Source organism: Equus przewalskii, chromosome 13 (assembly GCF_037783145.1).
Source record: "Equus przewalskii isolate Varuska chromosome 13, EquPr2, whole genome shotgun sequence".
In the NCBI taxonomy this organism is placed as follows: domain Eukaryota; kingdom Metazoa; phylum Chordata; class Mammalia; order Perissodactyla; family Equidae; genus Equus; species Equus przewalskii.
In genome coordinates, this window is record NC_091843.1 from 6,696,172 (window position 1) to 6,719,904 (window position 23,733).

The following is a 23,733-nucleotide window of genomic DNA, read 5'->3' on the forward strand; positions in this document are numbered from 1 at the left end:
TCCATCCTCCCTCCATCCATCCATCCTCCCTCCATCCATCCATCCATCCTCCATCCATCCATCCATCCATCCTCCATCCATCCATCCTCCATCCATCCATCCATCCATCCATCCTCCATCCATCCATCCTCCATCCATCCATCCTCCCTCCCTCCATCCATCCATCCTCCATCCATCCATCCGTCCATCCATCCATCCTCCATCCATGCATCCTCCATCCTCCATCCATCCATCCTCCATCCATCCATCCTCCATCCATCCATCCATCCTCCCTCCCTCCATCCATCCATCCTCCATCCATCCATCCGTCCATCCATCCATCCTCCATCCATCCATCCTCCATCCATCCATCCATCCATCCTCCATCCATCTTCCCTCCATCCATCCATCCTCCATCCATCCATCCATCCTCCATCCATCCATCCTCCCTCCATCCATCCATCCATCCTCCATCCATCCATCCATCCTCCATCCATCCATCCACCTAGTTCCCTGGATATCCTTTCTTGGCACGCACGTGATTTTGGTTGGTTGGGACACTTCTTGTTCTCTGACAATTTAGGAGACAACATAACTACCACAAAAAACAGCTCTCACATTATTGTTAAAACCATCCTTGTTGGGGCTGGCCCCATGGCCGAGTGGTTAAGTTCGCGCGGTCAGATGCGGCGGCCCAGGGTTTCGCTGGTTCGGATCCTGGACGCAGACATGGCACCGCTCGTCAGGCCACGTTGAGGCGGCGTCCCATATGCCACACTAGAAGGACCCACAACTAAAATATACAACTATGCACTGGGGGGATTTGGAGAGTAAAAGCAGAAACAAAGAAAGGAAGATTGGCAACCGTTGTTAGCTCAGGTGCCAATCTTTAGGGGGAGAAAAAATCCATCCTTGTCAACAAAGTAAAGGGAAATGATTTTTTTATGGGTTTGTAAAATGGTAGGTATCCTTTCAGAATATCTTCTTGGTGATTTCTTAGTCAATACAGGGGGAAAATGAAATTTTAATGAAATTTCTCCGTCTTTGGTTGGAACCTCCTAAGGGGTGAGGTGAAACAGGACCTCGATTCTGTGTGCCTGGGTTTGAATCCTGACTTTGCAGATTGGTTAACCTCTCGGAACCTTGGCCACCTTAACATGCCCGTATGAACAGTACCTATCTCATGGGGTGTGGCGTGGTTGAAAGGCGAGAAGCCTATCGAGCACAGTGCCCGGCACTAAGTAAGCACTCCATCCATGCAGTTCTTCTTCTCACTCCCAGAACTGTTTGTGTTCCTGGAATTTGGGGGTTCACAGTACTAGAGAAAAGGACCCTCCTTTTTCCTTGTTTGCTGCCCCAAACTGATATGTCTTTCCCTGGTGGTGAAGTCAAAGAGAAAGGATATGCACTAAGAAGCCCATAGTTCCTGAAAGTGAATCAAAATGACATGTCAACTCCCTTGCCCCTACTCCTGGAAATGTATGCCCCAGTCTGGCCACTGAACCACAGACACACGTTTACGGGAGCCCAATAAGGCAGACGAGAGCTGCGGAGGTAGACCTGAGCCACCGGGCGTGACCCACTGAAGAGCTTCCATCTGGCCTCCTTCCCTGGCCTCTGCTACCCAACTCTACGACCCTGAGCGAATCCTTTAGCCAAGAGTCAGCTCTTAGGGAGCAGGTGGCCTCACTTTACGACTCACAATCAAAACTCACACTCTCTCTAGCAAATTCTGTTTCATCATCCTTTTCTATACTTTCAAATATGATACTTTGCACCCAGATTACGTTTAGGAATGAAACTTCTGTTTTAAAAACAAAACCCAACTTTTTTTAAAATCCTGTCCATTGCTATTCTAGTGGCAGTGACGTTTAAAGGGGAAAAATGTGGGATTTGGTGGCTGGGGATTGGAATCCAGGCTCTCCCCCATGCTCACTGGGTGGCCTTGCAAGTCACCCAATGGCTCCATGAGATGGTTCCACATTCTGGTCAGCACGGCCGGGGTGTGAACCATGCTAGTGTATGTAAGTGCCTGACACCCCACAGGTGGTCAGCAGTTACTAGTTTCCTCTTCCACAACCAAGCTGTTCCGTCATTGCAGAGTCAGGAGAGCTGAGTCCCCTGAGACATGGGGCCATTCCACACACCTCCCGCAGGCGGTCTTTGGAATCCACTCTTCAAACACACCTGGGGCCGCTGCACTGTTCCCCCAGATCTGAGAGGGGAGTTACACCTGCATCCGTTTACACAGGGTAGCTGCCTGGACCCCGCCTGAGGCCTTGCCTGCAGCTTCACGGATTCACATTGCCACCAGTTCTCTTCCTGGGGAAATTATTTCAGAATAAATCTTAAATGCCCTGTTGCCTTTACTGAGTTCTGGCAGGTTCGTTCCTGGGTATGTTTGGTTTTTTTCTCTCTCTTTTGGTGTTGGGGGCTGGGGGTGGGAGAAGAGTTGAAAATAATCTGTTTGAAATTGTGACATTTGCTTGATCACATTGACATTTTTATGGTATCGAAGGCCTGCTTACTGAAATAGAACTTCAATGAAAAGGATAAAGCAAGCTCGGGCTTAGCTCTTGGCATTTGTATTCACTGATTCACCACGCTCCACTCCCCCATCTACCCACAAGCGATTTTTCACTGACACTTAATCAGATCGTGTGCAATAGAAAACACTGGCGGCTTGCGCACACACTGGATTTGGAGGCTGCTGTTCATTTTTAACTTCCTTGAGACAAACTGTCCTTTTCCAACCCTGGTAACCACACTGAATCACAAAGACACTTTTTCCAGCTAGCCAACAACACCCAATTTGACTAGCATAAGATTCAAACTTAAAATATCCCAACAAGACTGAGGCACGCCAAATCAAAACGTTCTCTAGTAAGAGAGGCTGAACTGGTACTGCTGGATAAAGAGTTCACAGGAGGGCACAAATGTTCATTTTCTGAATTCTTAGAGTTATTCAAAGTCTGTGGTCCCTATTCTCAGAGCATGGGTGGGGGGGGTGCTGCTGGAGGATATTTGCAAAGGAAAATTTTTGTAGGAGGGAAATGATATGAATTATTGGAAAAATAGAATGTTATTATGGAATGGCAGATTCAAAGCACAGGCTGCTTGTGTGAAATGGTATTTGTGGCACTCGTGAGAAGTAAGGGCTGATCTGAGCCAGTGAGGAGCTTCATCAAAATAGCTTTGCAAGGAGATGGTTCATTTGGCGGAGCAACTTTTCTTTTTTGCTTCCGGGGTGGGAGTAGAGGAAGAAGGGAATTAAGGAGCTGAACTGAAAATGGGACAGGGATTAGAAGCTAGGCAACTACGTAGAACCCCAGTAAAGTTAAATGGAGACAATGGCAACAGACCCAGGTATGACTAAGGAGGGACCAAGAACCTTGCAGACCAAAAAACAAAGTGGGGTTCTCAGGCTTCCTGACCCCAGTAAACATACTAAAATAGACCAGTGTACGTATCCCACCGTCTGTTCATGGAATCCTGTGTTACCTGTAAACAGTTTAGAGTCAAAGACATTTAGGGGGTAAAACACTTCCAACAAAGTCAATAGGCTTCTTCACTGTGGAACTTCTCAAAGCCTTAATCAGCTAATTCCTATCTTGACTTCCCAGGGCACAGGGTGCCTTAGTTTCTAAGCTTACTTAATGGCAGAATTTTTTATTTTTTGTCCTTTTCTTGTGGTGAGGACTTAGTACTCTGAAGATCATAATTTGGGAAATAAATATTAGAGTTTCTTGTTTATTACTCTCATTACATACTTCAGGGGGGAAAAAATTACCCTTTAAATGTTTTTAACTCACTTCATTGACATCTTCATTGTTCTTTAATTTTTAAAATCAGGAATTTACTTTCCCCCAGACTTTTGATCAGACTTTAAGGGAGTATTTCTTAAGCTTAAAAAAAAAAACAACTAAAAAAATTCCTTATTTTCCTTCTGAACCGGGTGTGGATATGAACCCATTACCAAAAGAGGTTTGAAATAACTTGATTGTTAAGGATGGTTCAGAACAGGGTAGAGAACTTTCCTTTTTGGGAGGATTTAGGTGAAGTACCAGTGAATTAGGAAATGCAGCCGAGACAGCCTTTCCCACTCTTTCCAGATTCACTATACTGTGATTTAAACACTAAGAGTATTATTTCAAGATACAGTTGTAAATAAATATCTCCTGAAATGAAGAAAACAAATCTACTCATGTCTTTCTTCTTCTTTCTCCTCAGTGGTGAAACCATCCCAGAATGCCCAGGGGTATTACAGAGGTGGCAGGCAGATGCCACTCACATCTCCAGTATCCCTGGGGCTTCCTCAGAGGCCCTTCACTGAACACTGAACAGAAGTTTTGGCTATTGCCAGCCAAAGCTTCTATACCCTTCTGGGGGATCCTGAGCACTGCTGGTTCAGCCATACCCTCAGGAACCACTTTAGTTGGAAGAGTTGCACGTTGGAGAAGACAGTTTAGAAGCAAAAGACCTCGACAGTCCATTTGTCTCAGGGCAAGAGCTGCTTCTTCTAGTCTTAAGAATACTACACTCGAGGTGAGAAAGAGCAGGAATTAAATCTAACAAAATGGGATGTCTATGTTATAATAATCCTTAGGTTAAAGTTTGAACATGCAATTTACAATACAAATACTAATACATCATAGTACACAGTAGTCCACACGATTAACGGACCAAATCAAAGATAATACTTTCACTTCACCTGCTATAAAGATTATCATCCCAGAGGCCACATCCTGTGATGTCAGGATCCAGGGAAGAACTGGGGGTTGAAAGTCAAGGGAGACTTTTAACCAAGATGCTCTTGTTGACTGGCCCAAAATCAAGGCTCTTCACTGACAAAGACCCAAAACTAAACCTCCCAAATATTGACCTTCCCTATTAAATAAGCATTTGTTCCCTTTTATTGGATATTTGGCCTTACGCAGGTGACTGAACGCTTGGACCCTGGACTTGGGCCTCACACACTTACTGAAGGCTACAAATAAAAACATGTCTGCAGGGCAGCATGTGAACTAACGGTGCAGGGCAAAGACAACCAGAGCCTGACAATCTGGGGGCTTACGTGAGCAAGGCACACTTGCTACCGGCACTTACGTGACTCGACGTCTTTCCATACTGGTTTGTTCTGCCCTGGCCCAGGAGAATATTCCTAATATTTTTTAAATGTTATATTCCCAATCATGGAAGCATAATCTACTTATGTTGAAAATAAATAAGTATATTAAAAGAAAGCTGAGTTAAAAGTTTTATTCATTCAACATCTCACATTACAAATATTTAAAAATTATATGCATACTGGTATAAATAGTCATTTGCAAACTATTTAATAACATTAATTTTCCACTAGCACTTCAACAAATGAACTCTTTTAAAAAAGGAACTGTGTTATATAACTTAAGAGTAGAACATACAAAAATAGGAACTTAACGTGAAAATGACTTTAATAAAAAATGAATTACCCTTATTTAAAATGCTATAATAAATACTACAACCTCCCCATACACAGTAAAAACTATATGGAAATTCAGCCAAGTAGTACAATTAACTGACATACTTAAATAACTTTTCCTTCTGATAATATGAGCAATACACTGGAAAAAAAAACACATTAGGGATTAGTAAAAACTAGACACCCACTTGCTAAAAGTTTCACTTCCAAAAAATATAACAAAAATCTGATGAAAATTATAAAAACTAATTATACTTTAAATTTTAAAAATATAAAAAATAAAACAGTTGAATACAATATTGTCCCAATTCTTACAATGCTATCAATCACAGTAGCTTTAAAATAAGATAATAAAATAAAGCAAATGACCAAAACCTCTTTTATTCCATTTTTAAAAATAATCTCAAATTTACATTAGTAGAAAGATTGATTTCTGATTCTTTTCTTTAGAAACACCAGCAAGAAAGAGGATTACTCTTAACAGTAGAAAATGACATTTTTAAATGTCTGCAATTAAAAACAAAGAATTACACTGCAAAGATCTTTCAAAAGTTTGAAATAAGTATTGCACATAACTTGAAGTTAACTTGCCACAATTCATCACATTCAAGTTTTAAATCACCTTTTAACAGAAGATTCAACTCTTCAACACAAAAGGGGTGCGTTATCAAGTCTTTCCAACAGCACTCTCAGAAAATGCGAAATTCATTCACTGCAAGTTTTATTTGCATTCTGCAGAGGTCTGTGTATGGAGAAGTATATATATTATACCAAAGCGTGGGGACCAGGGGGGGAAGGAGGAGGGTTCCTTTACATAGAAAATAATCAGAAACACTTTATTTTACATTGCAAAAATAACCATGTAATTACTCTGTAACTACATTGTAAGTACATGGCTGGTGCCATGCTAGTGCGCTAGAACTACATGCTTGGTAAATTGAAGTGATACCCTAAAATCTGTAAACTAGTTACATGTTAATTATGTTTTGAGTTACATGGTAACTCCCAACTACAATCCCATGTAATCTGAAGGACATGTAATCAATAAAGTTCAGAGTAATAGATAATAATTGTTTATGCCCTGTAAATTGAAGTGTAACCAAATAATCTGTAAACACGCTTGTCACACAATCACAAGTAAATATTAGTAGAATAACAATTTCTTACATTAGTCATGCATACTAACATTACACACCTGTCCCACGGCAGGCTAATTTTTTTTCTTTATATATAATTTAAAAGAGCAGACATCTCTGAATCAAACACTTAACAGCAATTTATTAATATTAAAAATGGCTAAACATTCACCAAAAATGTCTGCGTTATGAATAATTTTAAAAACTTAGTAAGAAGCTGTAGACAATTTTGTTATTTTAAATTTCATCACCCTATGCTTATGCATTTAATTTCTTTTTTTTTAGGAACTACAGTGTTATCTGTCATTTTCATGCGAATTTTTTTCATTAATTTGTGACTTTACATAGACTATTTCTTAAATTATAGGTACACCAATAGCTGGTGTTGGGGAAGGATGTTTAAGCAACATGCTTTCTCTTCTCTGCAGACTCTAAAATAGCATTGCCAGTGCACAACATTCATAATTTAAAATGTATGCAGAGCACTGAAATGTATAAAAAGCAGAATATAAGAAAATAAAATTTATTAAAATTATTTATATTAAAAAATGAAGTATATGAAGATCTCTCAGTAATAAAAGTACAAAAAGCTACTCTTTGCAATATGAAAAATTGAGGTATTGCATAAAGAGATATCCCGTCAGTGAAAAGTGTGCCTAAAAATGTTCACTGTTGGAAAAACAAGATATACAAAAGTAGTGCATAACAAATATACATTATGTGCATGACAAAATAAGTTAGCTACAAAAACACTGTACCGAAATTCAGCAGGTCATGTACAAAGGGAAAAATTATTATTCAAAGCTAGTTCTCAAACAGTGTTATTTCTTGTTAACTCATCACACCTGTTTACTGAGTAGGAACAGCACAATAGCACACCCCAAGCCACCTACAAGCATCGAAAAGAATGAAAAAGAGGCAAATGAATATTCCAATTAGAATTATGTAGTTCAGGAGAAAAGAAAAAAAAGTCCCTGACCAGCTACACAAGAGCACCCTCCGTTGGTTCGCATGACTGCTTTCAACATTTGCAGGGGAGTCTTTAAAGAAGCAGCTCCCTTTCCAGGTTTGACAATCAGACAGCAAATGCCTCCATTTTGACCTTTGGAATTGAATAGACAGGCAGTTCATTAAAGCCTGACTTACACAGAAAGGGCTGCTTCTCCTCAAGAGTCAGTGGGGTCATCAGCCAGGTGGTCCCACCCTCGTGCTGGGGCAAGTCTTTGGTTTTGAAGGATCCGAGATGGTACTGTTAGGTAGCACAACTAGCAAGATTGCCATTCGATTTTCTTTAAAGTTTTGCACACTGATAATAATCCTCTTAATGGTGGATAGGGCATTTAATAAGAGAATGTCGATTAAAATAAAAGTTACTTACTTCCATGACCAGGGCTTCAAGAGACTATTTTAAATTTACCCCTGAAGCATACTGTTCAACACATAAGAACGCCTTTCAAAGCTAGAATTGTATTTATAATAAAGCATGCATTACTTGATGAAGTTGGCACTTCAAACACTGACTATGTCCCATGCTAAGTTCTGAAACTGTAATGTTATTTTATTTTATAGGAAGAGTAAGATAAACATACGTACCTTTGCACAGATTTACACAGTTACTTAGTTCAACAGTGCAAAACACTTTGCAACTACTTAACTTTTTTTCATTTTCTATGTTACAACTAAATTACAGGATACCCAAAGGAACTTTCAATCTGAAAGGAAGCCAATCAGCAGCCGATCTGTATATGGGTCTGTCTTCCAGTTCTGGCTACAAGTGTACTATAGCACGAAATCAACAATGATATCCTTGAGGTATCTCTAGGTCTGGGTTGTTTTTTTTAACGTCAAAATGGAGAGCAAAGGCTGACCACCTGATGAGTGTTAGTAAATTAGGATATAGAGTTTATATATAACATCAAAAATAAAATTTATACATTTGTTCTTCAGGAGAGGAAATGCTAGTTTTCCCACCAGTTAATTCTAGCTTTGGTAGGTTTCCTGGGGCTGTGACCAGATAACTAAGTTTAAAAATAAATAAGTGCACTCCCCTCAGTAGTACATTTACCCAATTTTTACATTCTAAATTTTAAAAAGCGTGTAAAAGAAAATAAACCTAGCTCTGCCTACTTTTCTGCCTACTTTTCTAATTTTTTTCTGATGTGGTAGTAACTGTGAGGCACAATGAAATGATATTCAGCCTCTAAACCCTTAGACTTAGTTATAATGCTGCTTCAATCTTGCTCATGCATTTGTGCATTTGTGTTTGCTTTAACATGCTCTTTCCTGTTAATGATTGTTAACTTCCTCCACTGCTGTTGAAAGAATAAAAAGGGGATGGAAAAAAGAGAGGCAAAAAAGATGAAAGGGAACAAAAGGAAAAGGCCAAAGCACTTCCCTGGGGGAGAAACTGGGTCAGGATAGACTGATAGTGTTACTGTTGCATGGTTATTTTCATAAAAGTAGTCTTATATGTTATATTATTAACAATAATTTAATTAAAAACCCAAAATACTCTATTGTTTCATTTCTCTTTTAATAGTTCTCTCTCTCCTCTAAGAAAATGTTGCAGGAAGTTTGGATCCTCTTGGTCTCCAGCAAAACAAGAGAATAAAACTTCCATGCAACATGATGGCAATACCAAAAAGGAGTTCATACATATTTTCAGTGACACAAGAATCTACAAAACACCTATATTATAGGTCATTCTTTTCATTATACTATTGTTAAGTTAACAGACTGCTACAAAAGGACATGCCAGCGTGAAGAGGTTGCAGAAGGGGTCAGAATTAACAGAAGAGTGCACTTATTCTGAGGCCTGAAAATGAGCACTGTAGTTATCCTTTAGTTCCAGCGGAATGAAATATGTCGAGGACGGTCACCGCCTTCCTTCACCAGGGGCTTGTGGAATTCCCTGCCAGCACGAGAATGAATAGCAGCCCAGCAATATTCACAGTAATACTGCAGACAGGTAACATTAGCACAGAAAAATGGAGCAAATTTTCCCCCACAACGGGCCCCCTGACATTCGTCACACAGCTGATCATCCAGGACATATGGCTTAACTTCCACCTGCAACCAAAAATAAAAGGAGTTCACATTTTTCAGTGAATGGACCGGGCAACTCTACTGTGTGTGTACATTTCCACCTACTGTGTGAATGAATCTGTGCCAAGGTGCTCAAAAGGAAGGGTTGATAATTCTTTTACTGAAACTAAGATAGTCCATCTTTTAAGAATCTGGTAAGGTTTTTTTTGAGGAAGATTAGCCCTGAGCTAACATCTGCTGCCAATCCTCCTCTTTTCACTGAGGAAGAGTGGCCCTGAGCTAACATCCGTGCCCATCTTCCTCTACGTTATACGTGGGACGCCTACCACAGCATGGTGTGCCAAGCAGTGCCATGTCCACACCCGGGAACCAGTGAACCCTCGGCCGCTGAAGCGGAATGTGTGCACTTAACCGCTGCGCCACCGGGCTGGCCCCCTCTGGTAAGGTTTTTATACCCATCATTTTACATTTTTGTCTTATTAAACACTTTTCAAAAGAAAAAAGGATTCCACCAGAAATAATAAAGTGAAGCCAACTGCTTAGACTAGAACAGTATGAGATTAAACCCACAGAGAGTTTTCATAGACACAAATCATCGCTTCAATTAGAGGATCTGGCTTTTTGTCACATGCAGAATTACAAATTAAGCAAAACCAACTAAGAGCTTCCCAGTTCCACAAAATAGCACTTCAATATTCAAACCAGAGGGAAGATGCCTGACTTCTGCGTCACAAGCTTCTGAGTTGTAATAATGCCTGGGGTCACGGTTTCTATTTACAGTGAACACATCTTGGGTTATAACCACAAACCTGGAACTCTGCAAAAACGAGATGCACGGTACTCACAATCTAAAGCCTTGCTTTGTTCTTTGTCAGTCAGTAAGAATGGTTTACTTCAGCCTAAGAGTCAGACGTGAATTTATGAAACTGGGGCTGTTCCAGTGTTCAATGGGCCAACCTGTCACTTGAGCCTCTGGAGCATTCAAAATAACCTGGCTATTAATTTACCGGGGGAAAGAATTGTTTATTTTTAGTCTTGGAGAGACTCATGGTTGAAATCCCTTACACCAGGTTATCACTACCAGTGGTGCCATCCAGTTCTGACAAGGAATCCTGACAAAGGTTAGCTGTGAACAAAAGAATGACATGGAAGGCAGAAAGCGCAGACAGAACCAGAGCACTAGGCTTCTGGCCCTGAGGCCATTCGTGACATCTACAGACTGGCACGAACACTGGTCAAAGAACCTGATCATAGAGGAGTACAAATTCAGTCTGAACTCCTAACGACTAACCTTACAGCTCTGAAACCTACGTTGGGATGAAGCAGCGAGGCATGAGAGACTATTACTCAGATGTACCTATTTTTTAGTGTGAATAAAACACAAGGAGGCATGTTAACGTACTATGCAACTAATCTTGCCCCCTTACTCCATGTTTATAATGGAATCTACACCTTTCTCTTTCATATAGTCACAGTATAGTATGATGACCACTATGATCTTAAATTTTATACTGCTACTAAAATAGAAGATACATGACATGAAACATAAGTGTAAGCCACTAGGTACTGACTTGATAGTTTCTACAACTTGAATTGAGAACAGCTGAACACAATCCATCAATCACAACTTTTTTGAGCACAGTGCCTCAGGGTGTAGGAGACCTAAGTCAGTCCTAATACACGTGCCAGTCTGCCGTGACATGTGGAACTGACACCAGAATATAAATCAACACACTCTTCCTTCATCAAGGTCTTTCTATGAAAAAAAAAAATGTCACCTGACCTAAACATTGTGCTTACTAATGTAGTTGATTCACATTCTGGTGTAAATTCCTATCTCACCACAAACCAGTAACAAACTCTTTGCCCTCTGGCAGTCAGTTCATAGGCCACACTTTGAGCAGTATTGGTATAAGATAGAGTTCTATCTACCAGAACTAAACTTCTGGGGACGGGACTTCTTGTCCTGGGCACTAAAACATTTGTTGAATGCATGAAACACAAAGACGAGAAATAAATCTGTGAGGGCAAAGAAACAAGACTTATAATGGAACATACAGTTTCAAATACAACACATTAGAAAACAGAGCAAAGAGCTATCTTTGCGGTTTCTCCAGTCTTTGATTCAGAGCATAAATCCAAACCAAGAGGAATTTAACAAGTGCTGAAAATAATGCAAACTAATTACTACCTAATTTCAGGTGGTAGGACAGATTACAAATAGAAAGATTGTGATTTCTTCTACTTAATCTGTTATAAATGAAATATTTCTAAGACATGCAGTCCAAGAAGTGAATTTATTCAAACATTTGTTACACAGTATCTTGGAAAATAGGGCTTGTTGAGGTATTCATGATGTCCCAGGATTGAGAAAAAAAAAAAGGTCAGGAGATCTCAAGGGCATTCATGTTTGTATACTCAGTATAACATAGTACAAAGGATTTAGTAAATATTTATTGAATGATTGACTAACTGAATAAATGAATGGATGGAGGTGACAGCTTAGGAAGGATTAAATTGACTCAAGTAAATTGATTATAGTGTTCTGGTTAGGCTACCCAAAAAATTAAGAGAGAGAAGAAATTCAGAGGAAATTCTTAGATATATTATAGAGCATGCATCTAATTGGTCCCATAGGTCTAACTATCTGCTGCCAATTTATTGTTGTATAAAATTCCCCTATTCCAACCTTGGTAATGACACATTAGAGGGCCATTTGTAGAACTTTCCAGAATGCAGTCTAGGACTTACCCGTTTATCTATCTCTCCGTGCTGCAGCTGAACAAAGCGGGCACTGATAGCAGCTATGTAACTCTGTTGATTAGAGAATGCGACTCGCCCAGCTCCTTTTGGGTACTTCAGCTCAGGGTCGGTGTCAATCCCAGCATAGCACACACCTCCATACAGCCGATCCATTATCATTGCAAGCTCCACTAAAAAAGACAGGAGCAGAGGGGATATTTGAAATCGGGAAAATCCATCTGGCTCACCAAAAGTTTCATCAAAAGCTGTTCATCCGAACTCTGAGCTCACGTCATCATAATGATTATTAAAATCGAACTTGTTGGGGGCTGACCCCATGGCCAAGTGGTTAAGTTCGCATGCTCTGCTTCAGCGGCCCAGGGTTTTGCTGGTTCAGATCCTGGACGCGAACATGGCACACCTCGTTAGGCCATGCTCAGGCGGCACCCCACATGCCACAACTAGAAGGAGCCACAACTAAAATATACAACTATGTACTGGGGGGACTTGGAGAGAAAAAGCAAAAAAAAAAAAATCAAACTTGTTATTACAACCAGTTGTCCACTATGCTCATCTTTAATCTTTTAACTAAGAGCAGGAGCTTTGGGTGTTTTACATATGTTCTCTTTTAATCTTCACAGCCGTATGAAGTAGGTACTAACTCCCTGAGGAAAATGAGGCATGGAGAGGATGACCAATCTGTCAAAGGTCACAAACAGATAAGTGATAGTGCTGGGCTGGGCACCCGGGTCTGTCTGCTCTGTACCATGTTGCCGCCATATATTTACCAGTTAGCAATGTATTGCTTCATATAAATAATCATTTGAACACTAGAGAACTGATTCGTAGACTCTTTGTTTAGGGGGTCCTTCCAGCTTATCTCCATCAAAACCTTGTTACCTTTCCCCACAGTCTAGCTAACTGTCAATTTTTCATATAAAAAGTTGAAATAATGAGTCTATCTTCTCTATGAAATGTTATAATTTTGAAACTGCATTCTTGTTTATGTTCTTTATCTCACTTATACTTAGACCTCAAATTACTTGAAATTAGGGATGTAATTTCTTCTGTAAGTACTCCTCTAACAACATGCTGCACTGTTGAGAACCCTATTATATTTCAGAGCTCAGTAAATAGCTGTTGAGCAAATGAGGACATGGAAACAAACACTGAATATCTCAATACACAATCTATTCTTGAAGAGATTTCTTTTTGGATGATGATGAGAGTGATGCTCATTAACATGAGATACTACACTAAGCACTTCGCATTGATTATCTCATTTAATCCTCACAGCAACTCTATATAAAGTAGATATTTATTATTCCATTTGAAAGATGAGGAAATTGAGAATTAGAGAAATTAAGTAATTTTTACAAGGTCATTCAGCTATTAACTGGGAGCAGAATACATGAATTCAAACTCACACACTTTGATTCTAGAACTCTCATTCTAAGACAATAACTCGAATGCTTATGGAGAATTTATCCTGAAAAATCTTCATATTTCTTACACTAAAGGATAAAGAGGGCTTTTTTGGTTTGTTTAATCGTACCAGCTCGTAATGGACGAGGAACACCACCAACAAATATAGTTTTTCGTGGGTCAAGAGGCTGTGAACCATCCATCACAAAGTCACTGTCACTGAGATTCCAAGGCCGAATCTGTACCTAGAAAGCAAGCAAACCAAAAGGTCTCATTCTCAATGCAGACAATTTATGGGGAAAAGAAGTTTAAAATTATTAAAGAGTATTTTACTTTTAAAAGCAATAATCCACACCATTACAAATCAATAAAACTCTGAAATTAGAAAAAAATTAAAAATAGCATATCCGAACTCTTCATTTTATTTTTAAGAGTAAACTAAACCAAGACGGAAAGTTAATTTAATTGCCTATTATAAGCCAAATCACTAACATGTCCTTAACTGTCTGTAAGCCAATTAGCTGTTTTCAGCTCATTTGGGCCTCTACCCTACCCAATACCCCAATATCCACAGAATTTAAATTCAGCATGGGAGCTGATGTTGATTAGTACACAGTGCTAACTAAACTAGGATTGTGTGCCCAATCCTAGGTCCAGGAAATGCAAACTGCTCCTGACACTAACAAGTCTGTTGCATTATTTCACAATAAAAACATTACTGATATTTACAATAAACTTATGGTAAAGCACTTTAGTGTGTCTATTAGACCAGTCAGCCAAGAGTCATGTAGCTCATTTTAAGTGTTGGCATTTATTAATTGTTACAAATGCCCACACCAAAGGCTATGTGTTGATAGTAGGGTATTCCCAACATGCACATCAATGAAGTCTTAAGGTCAGAGGTACCAAATTCAAATACCTATGGGGACTGGCAGGGAACATAAACAAGTCAAGTAGAAAGAGTCTAGGTGATAGGAACTCCATGACAACCCCAAGACACCACGGGGAGCTCCACAAATTACTGCTTGAAATGAGCCCATTCACAACTCTATTCTGCACTGTACCCCATCACTAGGTGCTGGCTGAGTGATATTAAACTGCTGATTTTCCAGATTCATCAAAACAGGCCAGTTGCTACCATCCCTAAAGATTAAATTCTATGATAAAGAAAAACTTTTTCACAAACAAAACACAATACGAAATGTACAGGATAGAAGGGTAAATTGGTTCTATCCTAAAGGATAGAATTGGGTAAAATCTTCATCAAACAGAGGGGAGAAAGAGAAAGACATAAATTTGTGATTTGAGTTCTATTATTCAGAGGAAATTCAGCTACTTTATCTTTATCAAATGTATTATAAAGTGAAGACTTCTAATAGTAAAGATTTACCAATATTTTAATTACCCAAAAATTTGGTATCAAAATAATGTGCACAAGTATACAGAATGTCAATGTTAGGAGCCTGACAACAACAAAATTTTGCTTCGATTCTACTTACAAATGCGTCAATTAACAGACACATCAAGACGTCTGTGGGTTTTTCAAACAAAGCAAAGGAGGCGGCAAAAACAAGAAGCCATTTTCATGCGAGACTACACTTACTGGCTTATCTTTGATAGTGGGACTTGACACACACAGGTAGAGTTTTCCATCTTCTTCAATACACGCATCAATGAGAGCCTGAACAGAGCTTTCATCTTGAAATAGCAGGAATGCATAGCCTGATAAAAAGGGGAAAAAAGCATATGTTTTCCTAATTTTTCTTTGTCATTCTTCAAGAGAAAGGAAGCATAAACTAAAACTAAGGAAAGGAAAAGGAAGTAAAAAATGAAAACTTTATATTCCTACCCAAAGTCTGATAATATCAACATTAAGCTCATTTTGCTATCTTGAAACATTTTTTAGAGTATCTGAATTGAAAGCATATATTAGGCAGAAATTTTAAAGATGCATTTGGGAAAATAAAAGTTTAACAATAGAAAATTTTATAATGAAGGTAAACATTTATGAAAAGGCTAAATATTAAACAATATAAGGATAAATTATACATGTATATTGAATCTTGAATCTTGAGAATTACCTTTAGGAGGAAAATAGGATTTGCTCTCTGCTTTATGAGGCCAATCCACAATCAAAGGGCCAAAGCGACGAAAACTAGCTGTGATCTCATCTAATGAATAACAGCAAAAAAGTAGATTAATATTTTTATGATTATTTTTTAGAAGTAGTTTTTTTTAAAAAAAAAAAAAGTTTACATCTACTATTTACAAGAACAGTGCAAAGAACTCCTGTATCCCCATCATCCAGAGTTCCCAACTGATAAGATTGTGCACATTTGCTTCCCCTCTTCCTTCTCTCTTCCCCTTCCTCCTCCTATCGGTATGTGTGCATGAGTCGATCTATCTACCATCGTTTTCTGACACGACACTCTGTGACCCCAAAACACAACTAACTGTTGTTGCCTGTTCAAGGCAAGGTCACTTCCTTATGTGCCACTATATAAACTTCCCAATCAGGAAATCAACATTGATACACTACTACCGCCCAATTCACAGACTCCATCCAAATTTCAAACTATCCCAACAGCATCTCTTTTTCTCTTTCTGATCCAGAATCCTATTCAGAACACATGTGACATTTAGTTGTCATGTCCCTAGGGCAGCAGCCTTCTTCAGTTTGGCACAGCTCCTCATTCTTTCCTGTCTTTTACGTCTTTGACAGGCCATTCATTCTGTAGGATGACTCTCAGCCTTGGTCCGTACTCTGTTTCCGCATGACCAGACTCATGCTATGCACTCTAAAGAGGAATATTGCCATAATATGCCATGTCATCCTGTCCTACTACTAGCATCTTAATTTAGATCACCTCGTCAAGTTGGTATCTGCCTGGTTTCTCTACCAAAAAGAAACCATTTTTCCCTTTGTATTTGATTAGTATTTTGTAGTGGGATATTGTGTTATCCATCAATATCCTGTTCCCTCCTTAGCCTTGGCATCCATTGAAGACTCCTGCCTATATCAACTGCTACAATGATAGTTGTGAAATGGTGATTATCTACTTCCGTCATTTCTTCCACATCTATTAGTTAGTACTATACAATAAGGAAGAGTCTTCCCTTCTCTCCCATTCATTTAGTCATGTATTTATTCATTACATCAGTATAGACCTTTTATTCAATGAGTTGTAATCTGATTCTCTCCTTATTTATTTTGATAAATTTATCCACCAAATTGTCCCTAATTCGGCCAGTGGGAGTTCCCATGTCCTTCTGACCTATCCTCATCATTCTTTAAGCACTTCAATACTTTCTGACCCAAGAAAATACCCCAGGCTTTCATCTTGTTCTTTCTCTGCCCTAGCCATAGAATCAGCCATTTTTTTTTTTTTCAAGAAGTCCTATTTCCTTTCAGTGACATAAGATATTTAGAACTAAGACTTGGGTAATCCATATGCTCATTGCTAGTGGATATTTATTATTTCCAAGTGTTCTCAGTGGACAAAGCTAGGAAATACATGAATATACACATAACTATTTCGCTGTGTGTATGTTTATAAAAGTGAGTTCATATTGATACTTCCAATTCTACTCTAACATTTCATGTTTTTTCTAGCCCTCCCCCTTGTCATGTTTGTAAATTCTCCTCTCACTGTGAGAAAGTTAGCTCCCATTAGCCTCAATATACAGATCTTCCTTAACTAACGATGGGGTTATGTCCCAATAAATGCATCGTAAGTTGAAACTACTGTAAGTTGAAAATGTATTTAGTACACTTAACCTAACAAACATCATAGCTTAGCCTAGCCTACTTTAAGTGTGCTCAAAACACTTAGATTAGCCTGCAGTTGGGAAAAATCATCTAATACAAAGCCTATTTTATAATAAAGTACTGAATATCTCATGTAATTTATTGACTACTGTACTGAGAGTGACAAACAGAATGGGTGTGTGGGTATCGAAAGGGTGTAAGTGTATTGGTGGTTTACCCTTGTGATCACGGGGCTGACTGGGCGCTGTGCTCGCTGCTGCTGCCCAGCATCACCAGAGGGGATCAGATCACATATTGCTAGCCCAGGAAAAGATCAAAATCCAAAATTCAAAGTACAGTTTCTACTGAATGCATATTACTTTCGCACCATCGTAAAGACGAAAAATTGTAAGTTGAACCATCATAAGTCAGGGACTGTCTGTGTTTATTTACTTGTTCAACGTCAGCAATCTTCAGCTACCCTGGGGGACTCCTGTACCTTCCGCCTCTGCAGCCCAGCCCTTGTTGCCCTAATTTACTGAACATCACACACACTGCTGCTGAAGCCTCGGAGCAGGCCCCTTCCACAGACATACCTACACACACACCCTCCATTGACACCCTATTCCCCCTCGCCAATCCACTTCCTTGGACGCCAATATCTCTGAGTCTCGTGAGGATGGGAAAGGAAGGACACACAGGATAGGATAGGCAGGGAAGATCTGATCGTATTTTACCAATAATTTAAATGATACTGTGTTATATATTTGGACAACTAATGAGTAAACTATAGGAAAATCAATTTCCAAGGAATCCCTGGAAAGAGTAAGTAAGTAATGTGTAAGTAAGATCTGGGAGCAGTGCAGAATAGAGGAACAGAAAGTGAGATGGGGAAGATGCTTAAATTCCAGTGTGGGAGAACTGTTTTTGTCTCCTCCAGATTGTGAAACAGTACAGTGTGTCCTGCTATGATCTGCTTTCTATAGTGCCATTTAGTTCATGTGAGATTTTTAAATAGTGGAATGATGTCAGTGTAACCTGGAAGTTGTATGGTTCACAAATGGTGAGCTACCATAGTGGGAACAAAATTATAACCCTTATCAGGAAAGGAAAAACCCCCAGCTTGTCTGATGTGCAGGCAGGAGCCCTCTCAGCTCTCTTATAAGAAAACCAAAAATGAGCACAGTGACCAGGGCTCTTTCGCCAAAGACATGTCCTCCCAACCTTGGAGGGCTCTTATCTCCTGGGAGGTTACATTTCCTCAGGTGCTCAGGGGTCCACTTCCACTCGCCTTGCCTCCAAGCTCGCAGACCAGCATTTCCACTCTGTTGGTTTTGTGCATTTTCAGCATTCCTTGTGGCAGCTTCTAACCATGCTGAGCTACTTGCCTGAACTGTCCACGTTATTTCCAAGGTACTAACTATCTTTTTGTTAGTGCTTCTGGTACAAAGCTCATTAGGTTCTGAAAGATCTGCCTCTAACTCTATTTTTCCCATAAACTCTGTAATTTTTAGCGCACAATTCTACAGAACACAATGTTCTACAGGAATACATATTTTACATTACAGTAGAAAGGACTGCCTACCTAAATTGCTACTGACTTATCAACATAGTTGGTCTTAAGGATAAGGCAAGATGACTAACACAATTCCCGTTAATTTTGCTCCATCTAACCACTTCTGCTTTGCCGAGCTGGTCAAATTTACCCAGCCTCTAAGAATTTTAGGAATTGTACATTTAAGAGTGATCAGTAATTTTCCAAAAAGATATAGACTATCTAGGCCAGAGAAGGAGTTTATCTCATGCAAGGTCAGATAAAATTCAGTCTTCTCCTTTTGTATGTAAGCATGTAATTTACTCATCAAAGACCAGTTGAGGCTCAGGAATGCTGAAGATTTGACTTTAAAGCATCAAAAACCCTAGAATCCAAAATACTAAGGAAAATGAGGATTCCAGCTAAAGAAAAGAGAAGGCCACACCCAGGAGCTTACTAGAGTGGACAACATTGTGATCAGATGGTCAGCCCAGGACTAACAGTTTGAACACAAACTATGCCCTCTGTGGACAGGATGGACATTGATTCAGTCTAGCCTGAAACTGCAGCACAGCTTTCTTCAAGACATTTTACCATAGACAAAAACATCCTGTGTTGACTTCAATCTTTGGCTTTTTGAAACCATTTTTGTCTCAACATTCCAAAAGACTGATAATCTTAAGGAAATGTAGTGGCTCGATAAGGTTAATTTCAGTCTAAATAGGAAGTTATTAAACTTTATTATTAGACCTTATAGATTTTTAGAGAAAACTCTTCTATTCTCCATAACATTAATTAGTTTATTTCCAGCTCCACTCAGGAAACTAACGAAAAAGAGATTACGGAAAACAGCAACCCAGGAGTATATGGTTGCTATATGGTCTGATATGTTGATTTTTATTAGAGTGACTTAGACCCACAGATGAATAAACTATTACTGGACAACTAGCCCTCCAAAGCTTTGCACGGCTGGCTCCTTGTTCAGGTCTCAGCTCAAACACCACTTCCTCAGCGGATGTCCTCAACCATCTACTCTAAGAAGACTCCCTGCGTCGTCTATCACATCACTCCGTTTGCAGCACTGCTTCTCTAATATTTTCTTGCCTGTTTACACCACGTTTTTTAATCCGCCTTCCCCCACTAGAACGTAAACTCTATGAGAGCAGGGACTTCCTATCTTGCTTACTATTGTAAACGAGCCTAAGAAGAGGGCGTGGAATTTAGAAAGCATGTAAATTTTGCGAAGTGAAAAAATACTCACAAAGTGATAGAACTCTTAAGATCCCCTAAAATTGTAGGCTATACTTTTCAAAAGTTCATGCTTAATATAAGATTTTAAGCTTTTAAACAATTACACTTACAGAGCACTGAAAAAAGGCAGGAAAGAAATAGGAAAATACATAAGTGAATTTGGCCAAGGCAGCAAACAAGACAAAAACGTAGTTAGCATCTATCTTTGCCCACAATAGAACCCTTGAGAAGTTTTCCCAGTGACATTTTCTCTTTTTCACTTAGTCCAATCACTTGCTTCAGTGGGTTCCCCAAGTCCTGATCCTCTTCCTTCTGTGAACTAATCTTACATGCTATGATAGGAAGATATGACAAGAGAACAATGCAACCAAAACTGAACACCTGGAGGGGCCAGCCTGGTGGCACAGCAGATAAGTTCGCGTGCTCCACTTTGGTGGCCCAGGGTTCATGGTTCCAATCCCAGGCGCAGACCTATGCATCGCTTATCAAGCCATGCTTTGGCAGCCATCCCACAGAGAAAAATAGAGGAAGATGGGCACAGTTCAGGGTCAATCTTCCTCAGCAAAAAGAGGATTGGTAGCAGATGTTAGCTCAGGGCTAATCTTGCTCAAAAAAAAAAATCCAAAAAACAAAAAACTGAACACCAGGAGCAGATAAGATTGTTGTTATAATAAAAGCAACCACTATCTATGAGCTATCTATCTACTATGCGCCACAGTCTGGGCACGGCGCTATAAACAGTGATTTCTAAATATACCTTCATCGATGTCAGGAGGTAATCCACCCACAAACACCTTGCGAGAATATCGTTCCACTCTTTCTCCATTCTGGTGAGTGAAGCAGTGAGGTGAACCCAGGCCACTATGAAGAGGTTGATCCCCACGGCCATCATCCAAGAATCCATCTTCCATTGGAAACAGTGAAGACTGACCTGGAACAGAAAGCAGGAAAAAAGCTAACAGAAAATGTTCCTTGCCACTAGTTATCTCACACAAAAACAAGGAAAATAGCAGATGCAATAAAATTGCTGCTTTCACTTTTCTCACTGAATAGGATCACTTAGATATGCTCTTGAATTTCCATCACCTTAAAGGTCTAATTGACTCAGGAGAAAGCACATGGTTAAACAGAGGGCTGCTCAACTATCCCACTGGGATCCAGAAACTTCAGTGAGGTACAATGGAAGTACAGTAGGAGAGAACACTCTTTTGAAAGCAGTTGGCAGCACACTGCCTTGGCAGGGCCCTTGGGCCATTGGCAACCTAGACACGTACACTAAGTATTAAATGGACTATCAGATGTTAGATCACTTAAATTCCCTTAAAACATCGAATAATATAGCCTGCACAATTAGCCTCTAAGAAGGTCCTCAAAACGAACAAGTCAATTTTTAAATTGAGCACTCAGCTTAGTTTACCTTAACTAATGGGATATAATCAAAATCCATTTAATGCTGTTATCCAAATTCACTGTCTAGTTTCATAGAATTTAAGATTTGGGGGCATGTTGAAAATCTATGTTCTTTTAGTTGAGTACTTATCAGCTGCTACAGGTGCTATTTAATTCTAAAAACAAGTCATTAAGTTTGTGGTTTGCAAATCATATCATATAGAATATATAAGCAGAAAAGACCAGAGATGCCAATGTAGTTAATATTCTTCCCATATTTAACTGAGAGCAAAATACGAACTTTTAAATCATAAGCAAAACACAGAGACACAAATAACTGCAGAATCTCTCAAGCACTGTCTTGTCACTTTTCAGACTGCCAATTTACTTCTAGGTACTACATAGGGAATTTGTTAATGGATCCCACAGACATGCATCTTCAGTGTTCTTCCTTTATTGAAACATTCCACTGTCCTTTTGTTGCCACACTTGTCTTCCTTTCAACTTTCATTACTAAACACAAATGATAACAGTATATTTGTTACCAATTTATCCCATAAAACCACAGCTTAAAAGAGTTATATAATGAAGATAAAAACAACTGTAAAATTGGAGGTTATTTCCTGAATCATCTTCAAAAATCACTTACAGTATAAAGCTGCGCTATTTGACTGTCTAACTTACTTTCTTGTAAAAAGGCAAAAGTACTACAGGAGGCAAAAACAAGGTTTATTCAGGCACCTCTAGGAAATGATTCTTAGAAATTCTCTAAAATTTCTAGAGCTTTTTCCCCCAATGTTTGAAATTTACAGGATTAGTCATTCATTTGCCTAATCTCATTTTAAACCAAATATATTTTGCTGACAATTTTTAAAAGGAGACATAAGGTATTCAAGTATAACTGAACCTCCAATATGCTGTAATCAGGTATTTTGAGACCAGTCAGATTCATATTTTCCTTTCTACAAATTCTTAATTTTTTTCTCCTAAGAAATTTACTTTTCAGAAAGGAAAAAAGGAAACAAATCCTCAGGTATAAATGAGTTTATAATATAATATAGGGAGATTATCCCACCGTTCTGACTCCTTCAAATTAGAATGTCTATAACGTTAACTATCACACATAAAGTATGTAGGGATCATGCCCCCCACCCCTTTCCCCAAAAGGGTTAGAAACTGAGCCAGCTTGGGTCCTCTCCAAATAAAACTGATAACATTCAAAAGTTAGAAACAATAATGTTACCTCTCCTGCGCCCATATGTCCTTGCTGCATGTCAAATGAGAAAAAAAAAAAAACAACCTTTCAAACATTGTCAAAATAATCAACTGTGATTTCATCTACCAGCTTCCAAAATTGAAGAAATTTGGCTATATATAATTTTGCCTCAAAAATAAATAATTTGGATGGTGAGAGGTCAATTTAATGCATTCTTTCTTTCCTTCTTTTTGTTAACTTCTTCAAGGATACTGTAGACTGTACTGAATCTTAGTTGTTTTAAGGGAAGTTTTTTGCTGTAATATAACCCTAGGTCCAAACTAGTATGAAACTAAGGGAGTATGTTATGTAACATGATCTAAAACAACTACCACCACATTAGTCTTATTTTCTCTCACCATTCTCTGCTAACTAGTGATTCAATAACTACTGCAAAATTTAATTCATGGCTTTTTCACCACTACAGGATAAACAGTAATTTTATACTATCTCTCAATTAATCCCTAATAAAGAATATCATAACAAATCTTTAGGCAATTTATAAAACTTGCGTTTAGCCAAAGGTATCTTGTCCCTAATCAAATCTTCCATTATGTCCCAAATGTTGAAAAGTAGAAGGTTTGGCATTTTATCACCAAGTAGGCTGCAGCCAAGAAGAAGAGGAAAGTATATAATAAACTTATATAATTATATGTGTTTCCCTGAATACTCAGAAAATGGCAGTATAAATTGAAATCAGGAGACATTTGAGAAAACAATCTTCCCTGAAACAAACTGACACTTATAAGCCCAGATTGTCCAAATACC

At 38.9% G+C, this 23,733-nt stretch overlaps 1 protein-coding gene across 4 annotated transcripts in view; it reads right to left on the reverse strand.

The window, feature by feature from the left end:
* Positions 1-5,223: 5,223 nt before the first annotated feature.
* Positions 5,224-23,733, reverse strand: part of CPEB4 (cytoplasmic polyadenylation element binding protein 4) — a 63,664-nt gene continuing 45,154 nt past the window's right edge. For 2 of the 4 annotated variants that reach the window (XM_008525404.2, XM_070569023.1), the window contains 7 exons: positions 22,954-22,977; positions 21,079-21,252; positions 15,870-15,959; positions 15,392-15,510; positions 13,919-14,033; positions 12,373-12,554; positions 5,224-9,645 (listed from right to left, as the gene is read on the reverse strand). In XM_008525404.2, the coding sequence (XP_008523626.1) occupies positions 9,418-9,645; positions 12,373-12,554; positions 13,919-14,033; positions 15,392-15,510; positions 15,870-15,959; positions 21,079-21,252; positions 22,954-22,977 (932 nt within the window). In that variant the 3' untranslated portion in view covers positions 5,224-9,417. The remainder of the gene's footprint in view (positions 9,646-12,372; positions 12,555-13,918; positions 14,034-15,391; positions 15,511-15,869; positions 15,960-21,078; positions 21,253-22,953; positions 22,978-23,733) is intronic. The other 2 variants (XM_008525405.2, XM_008525406.2) reach the window with 1 other exon arrangement.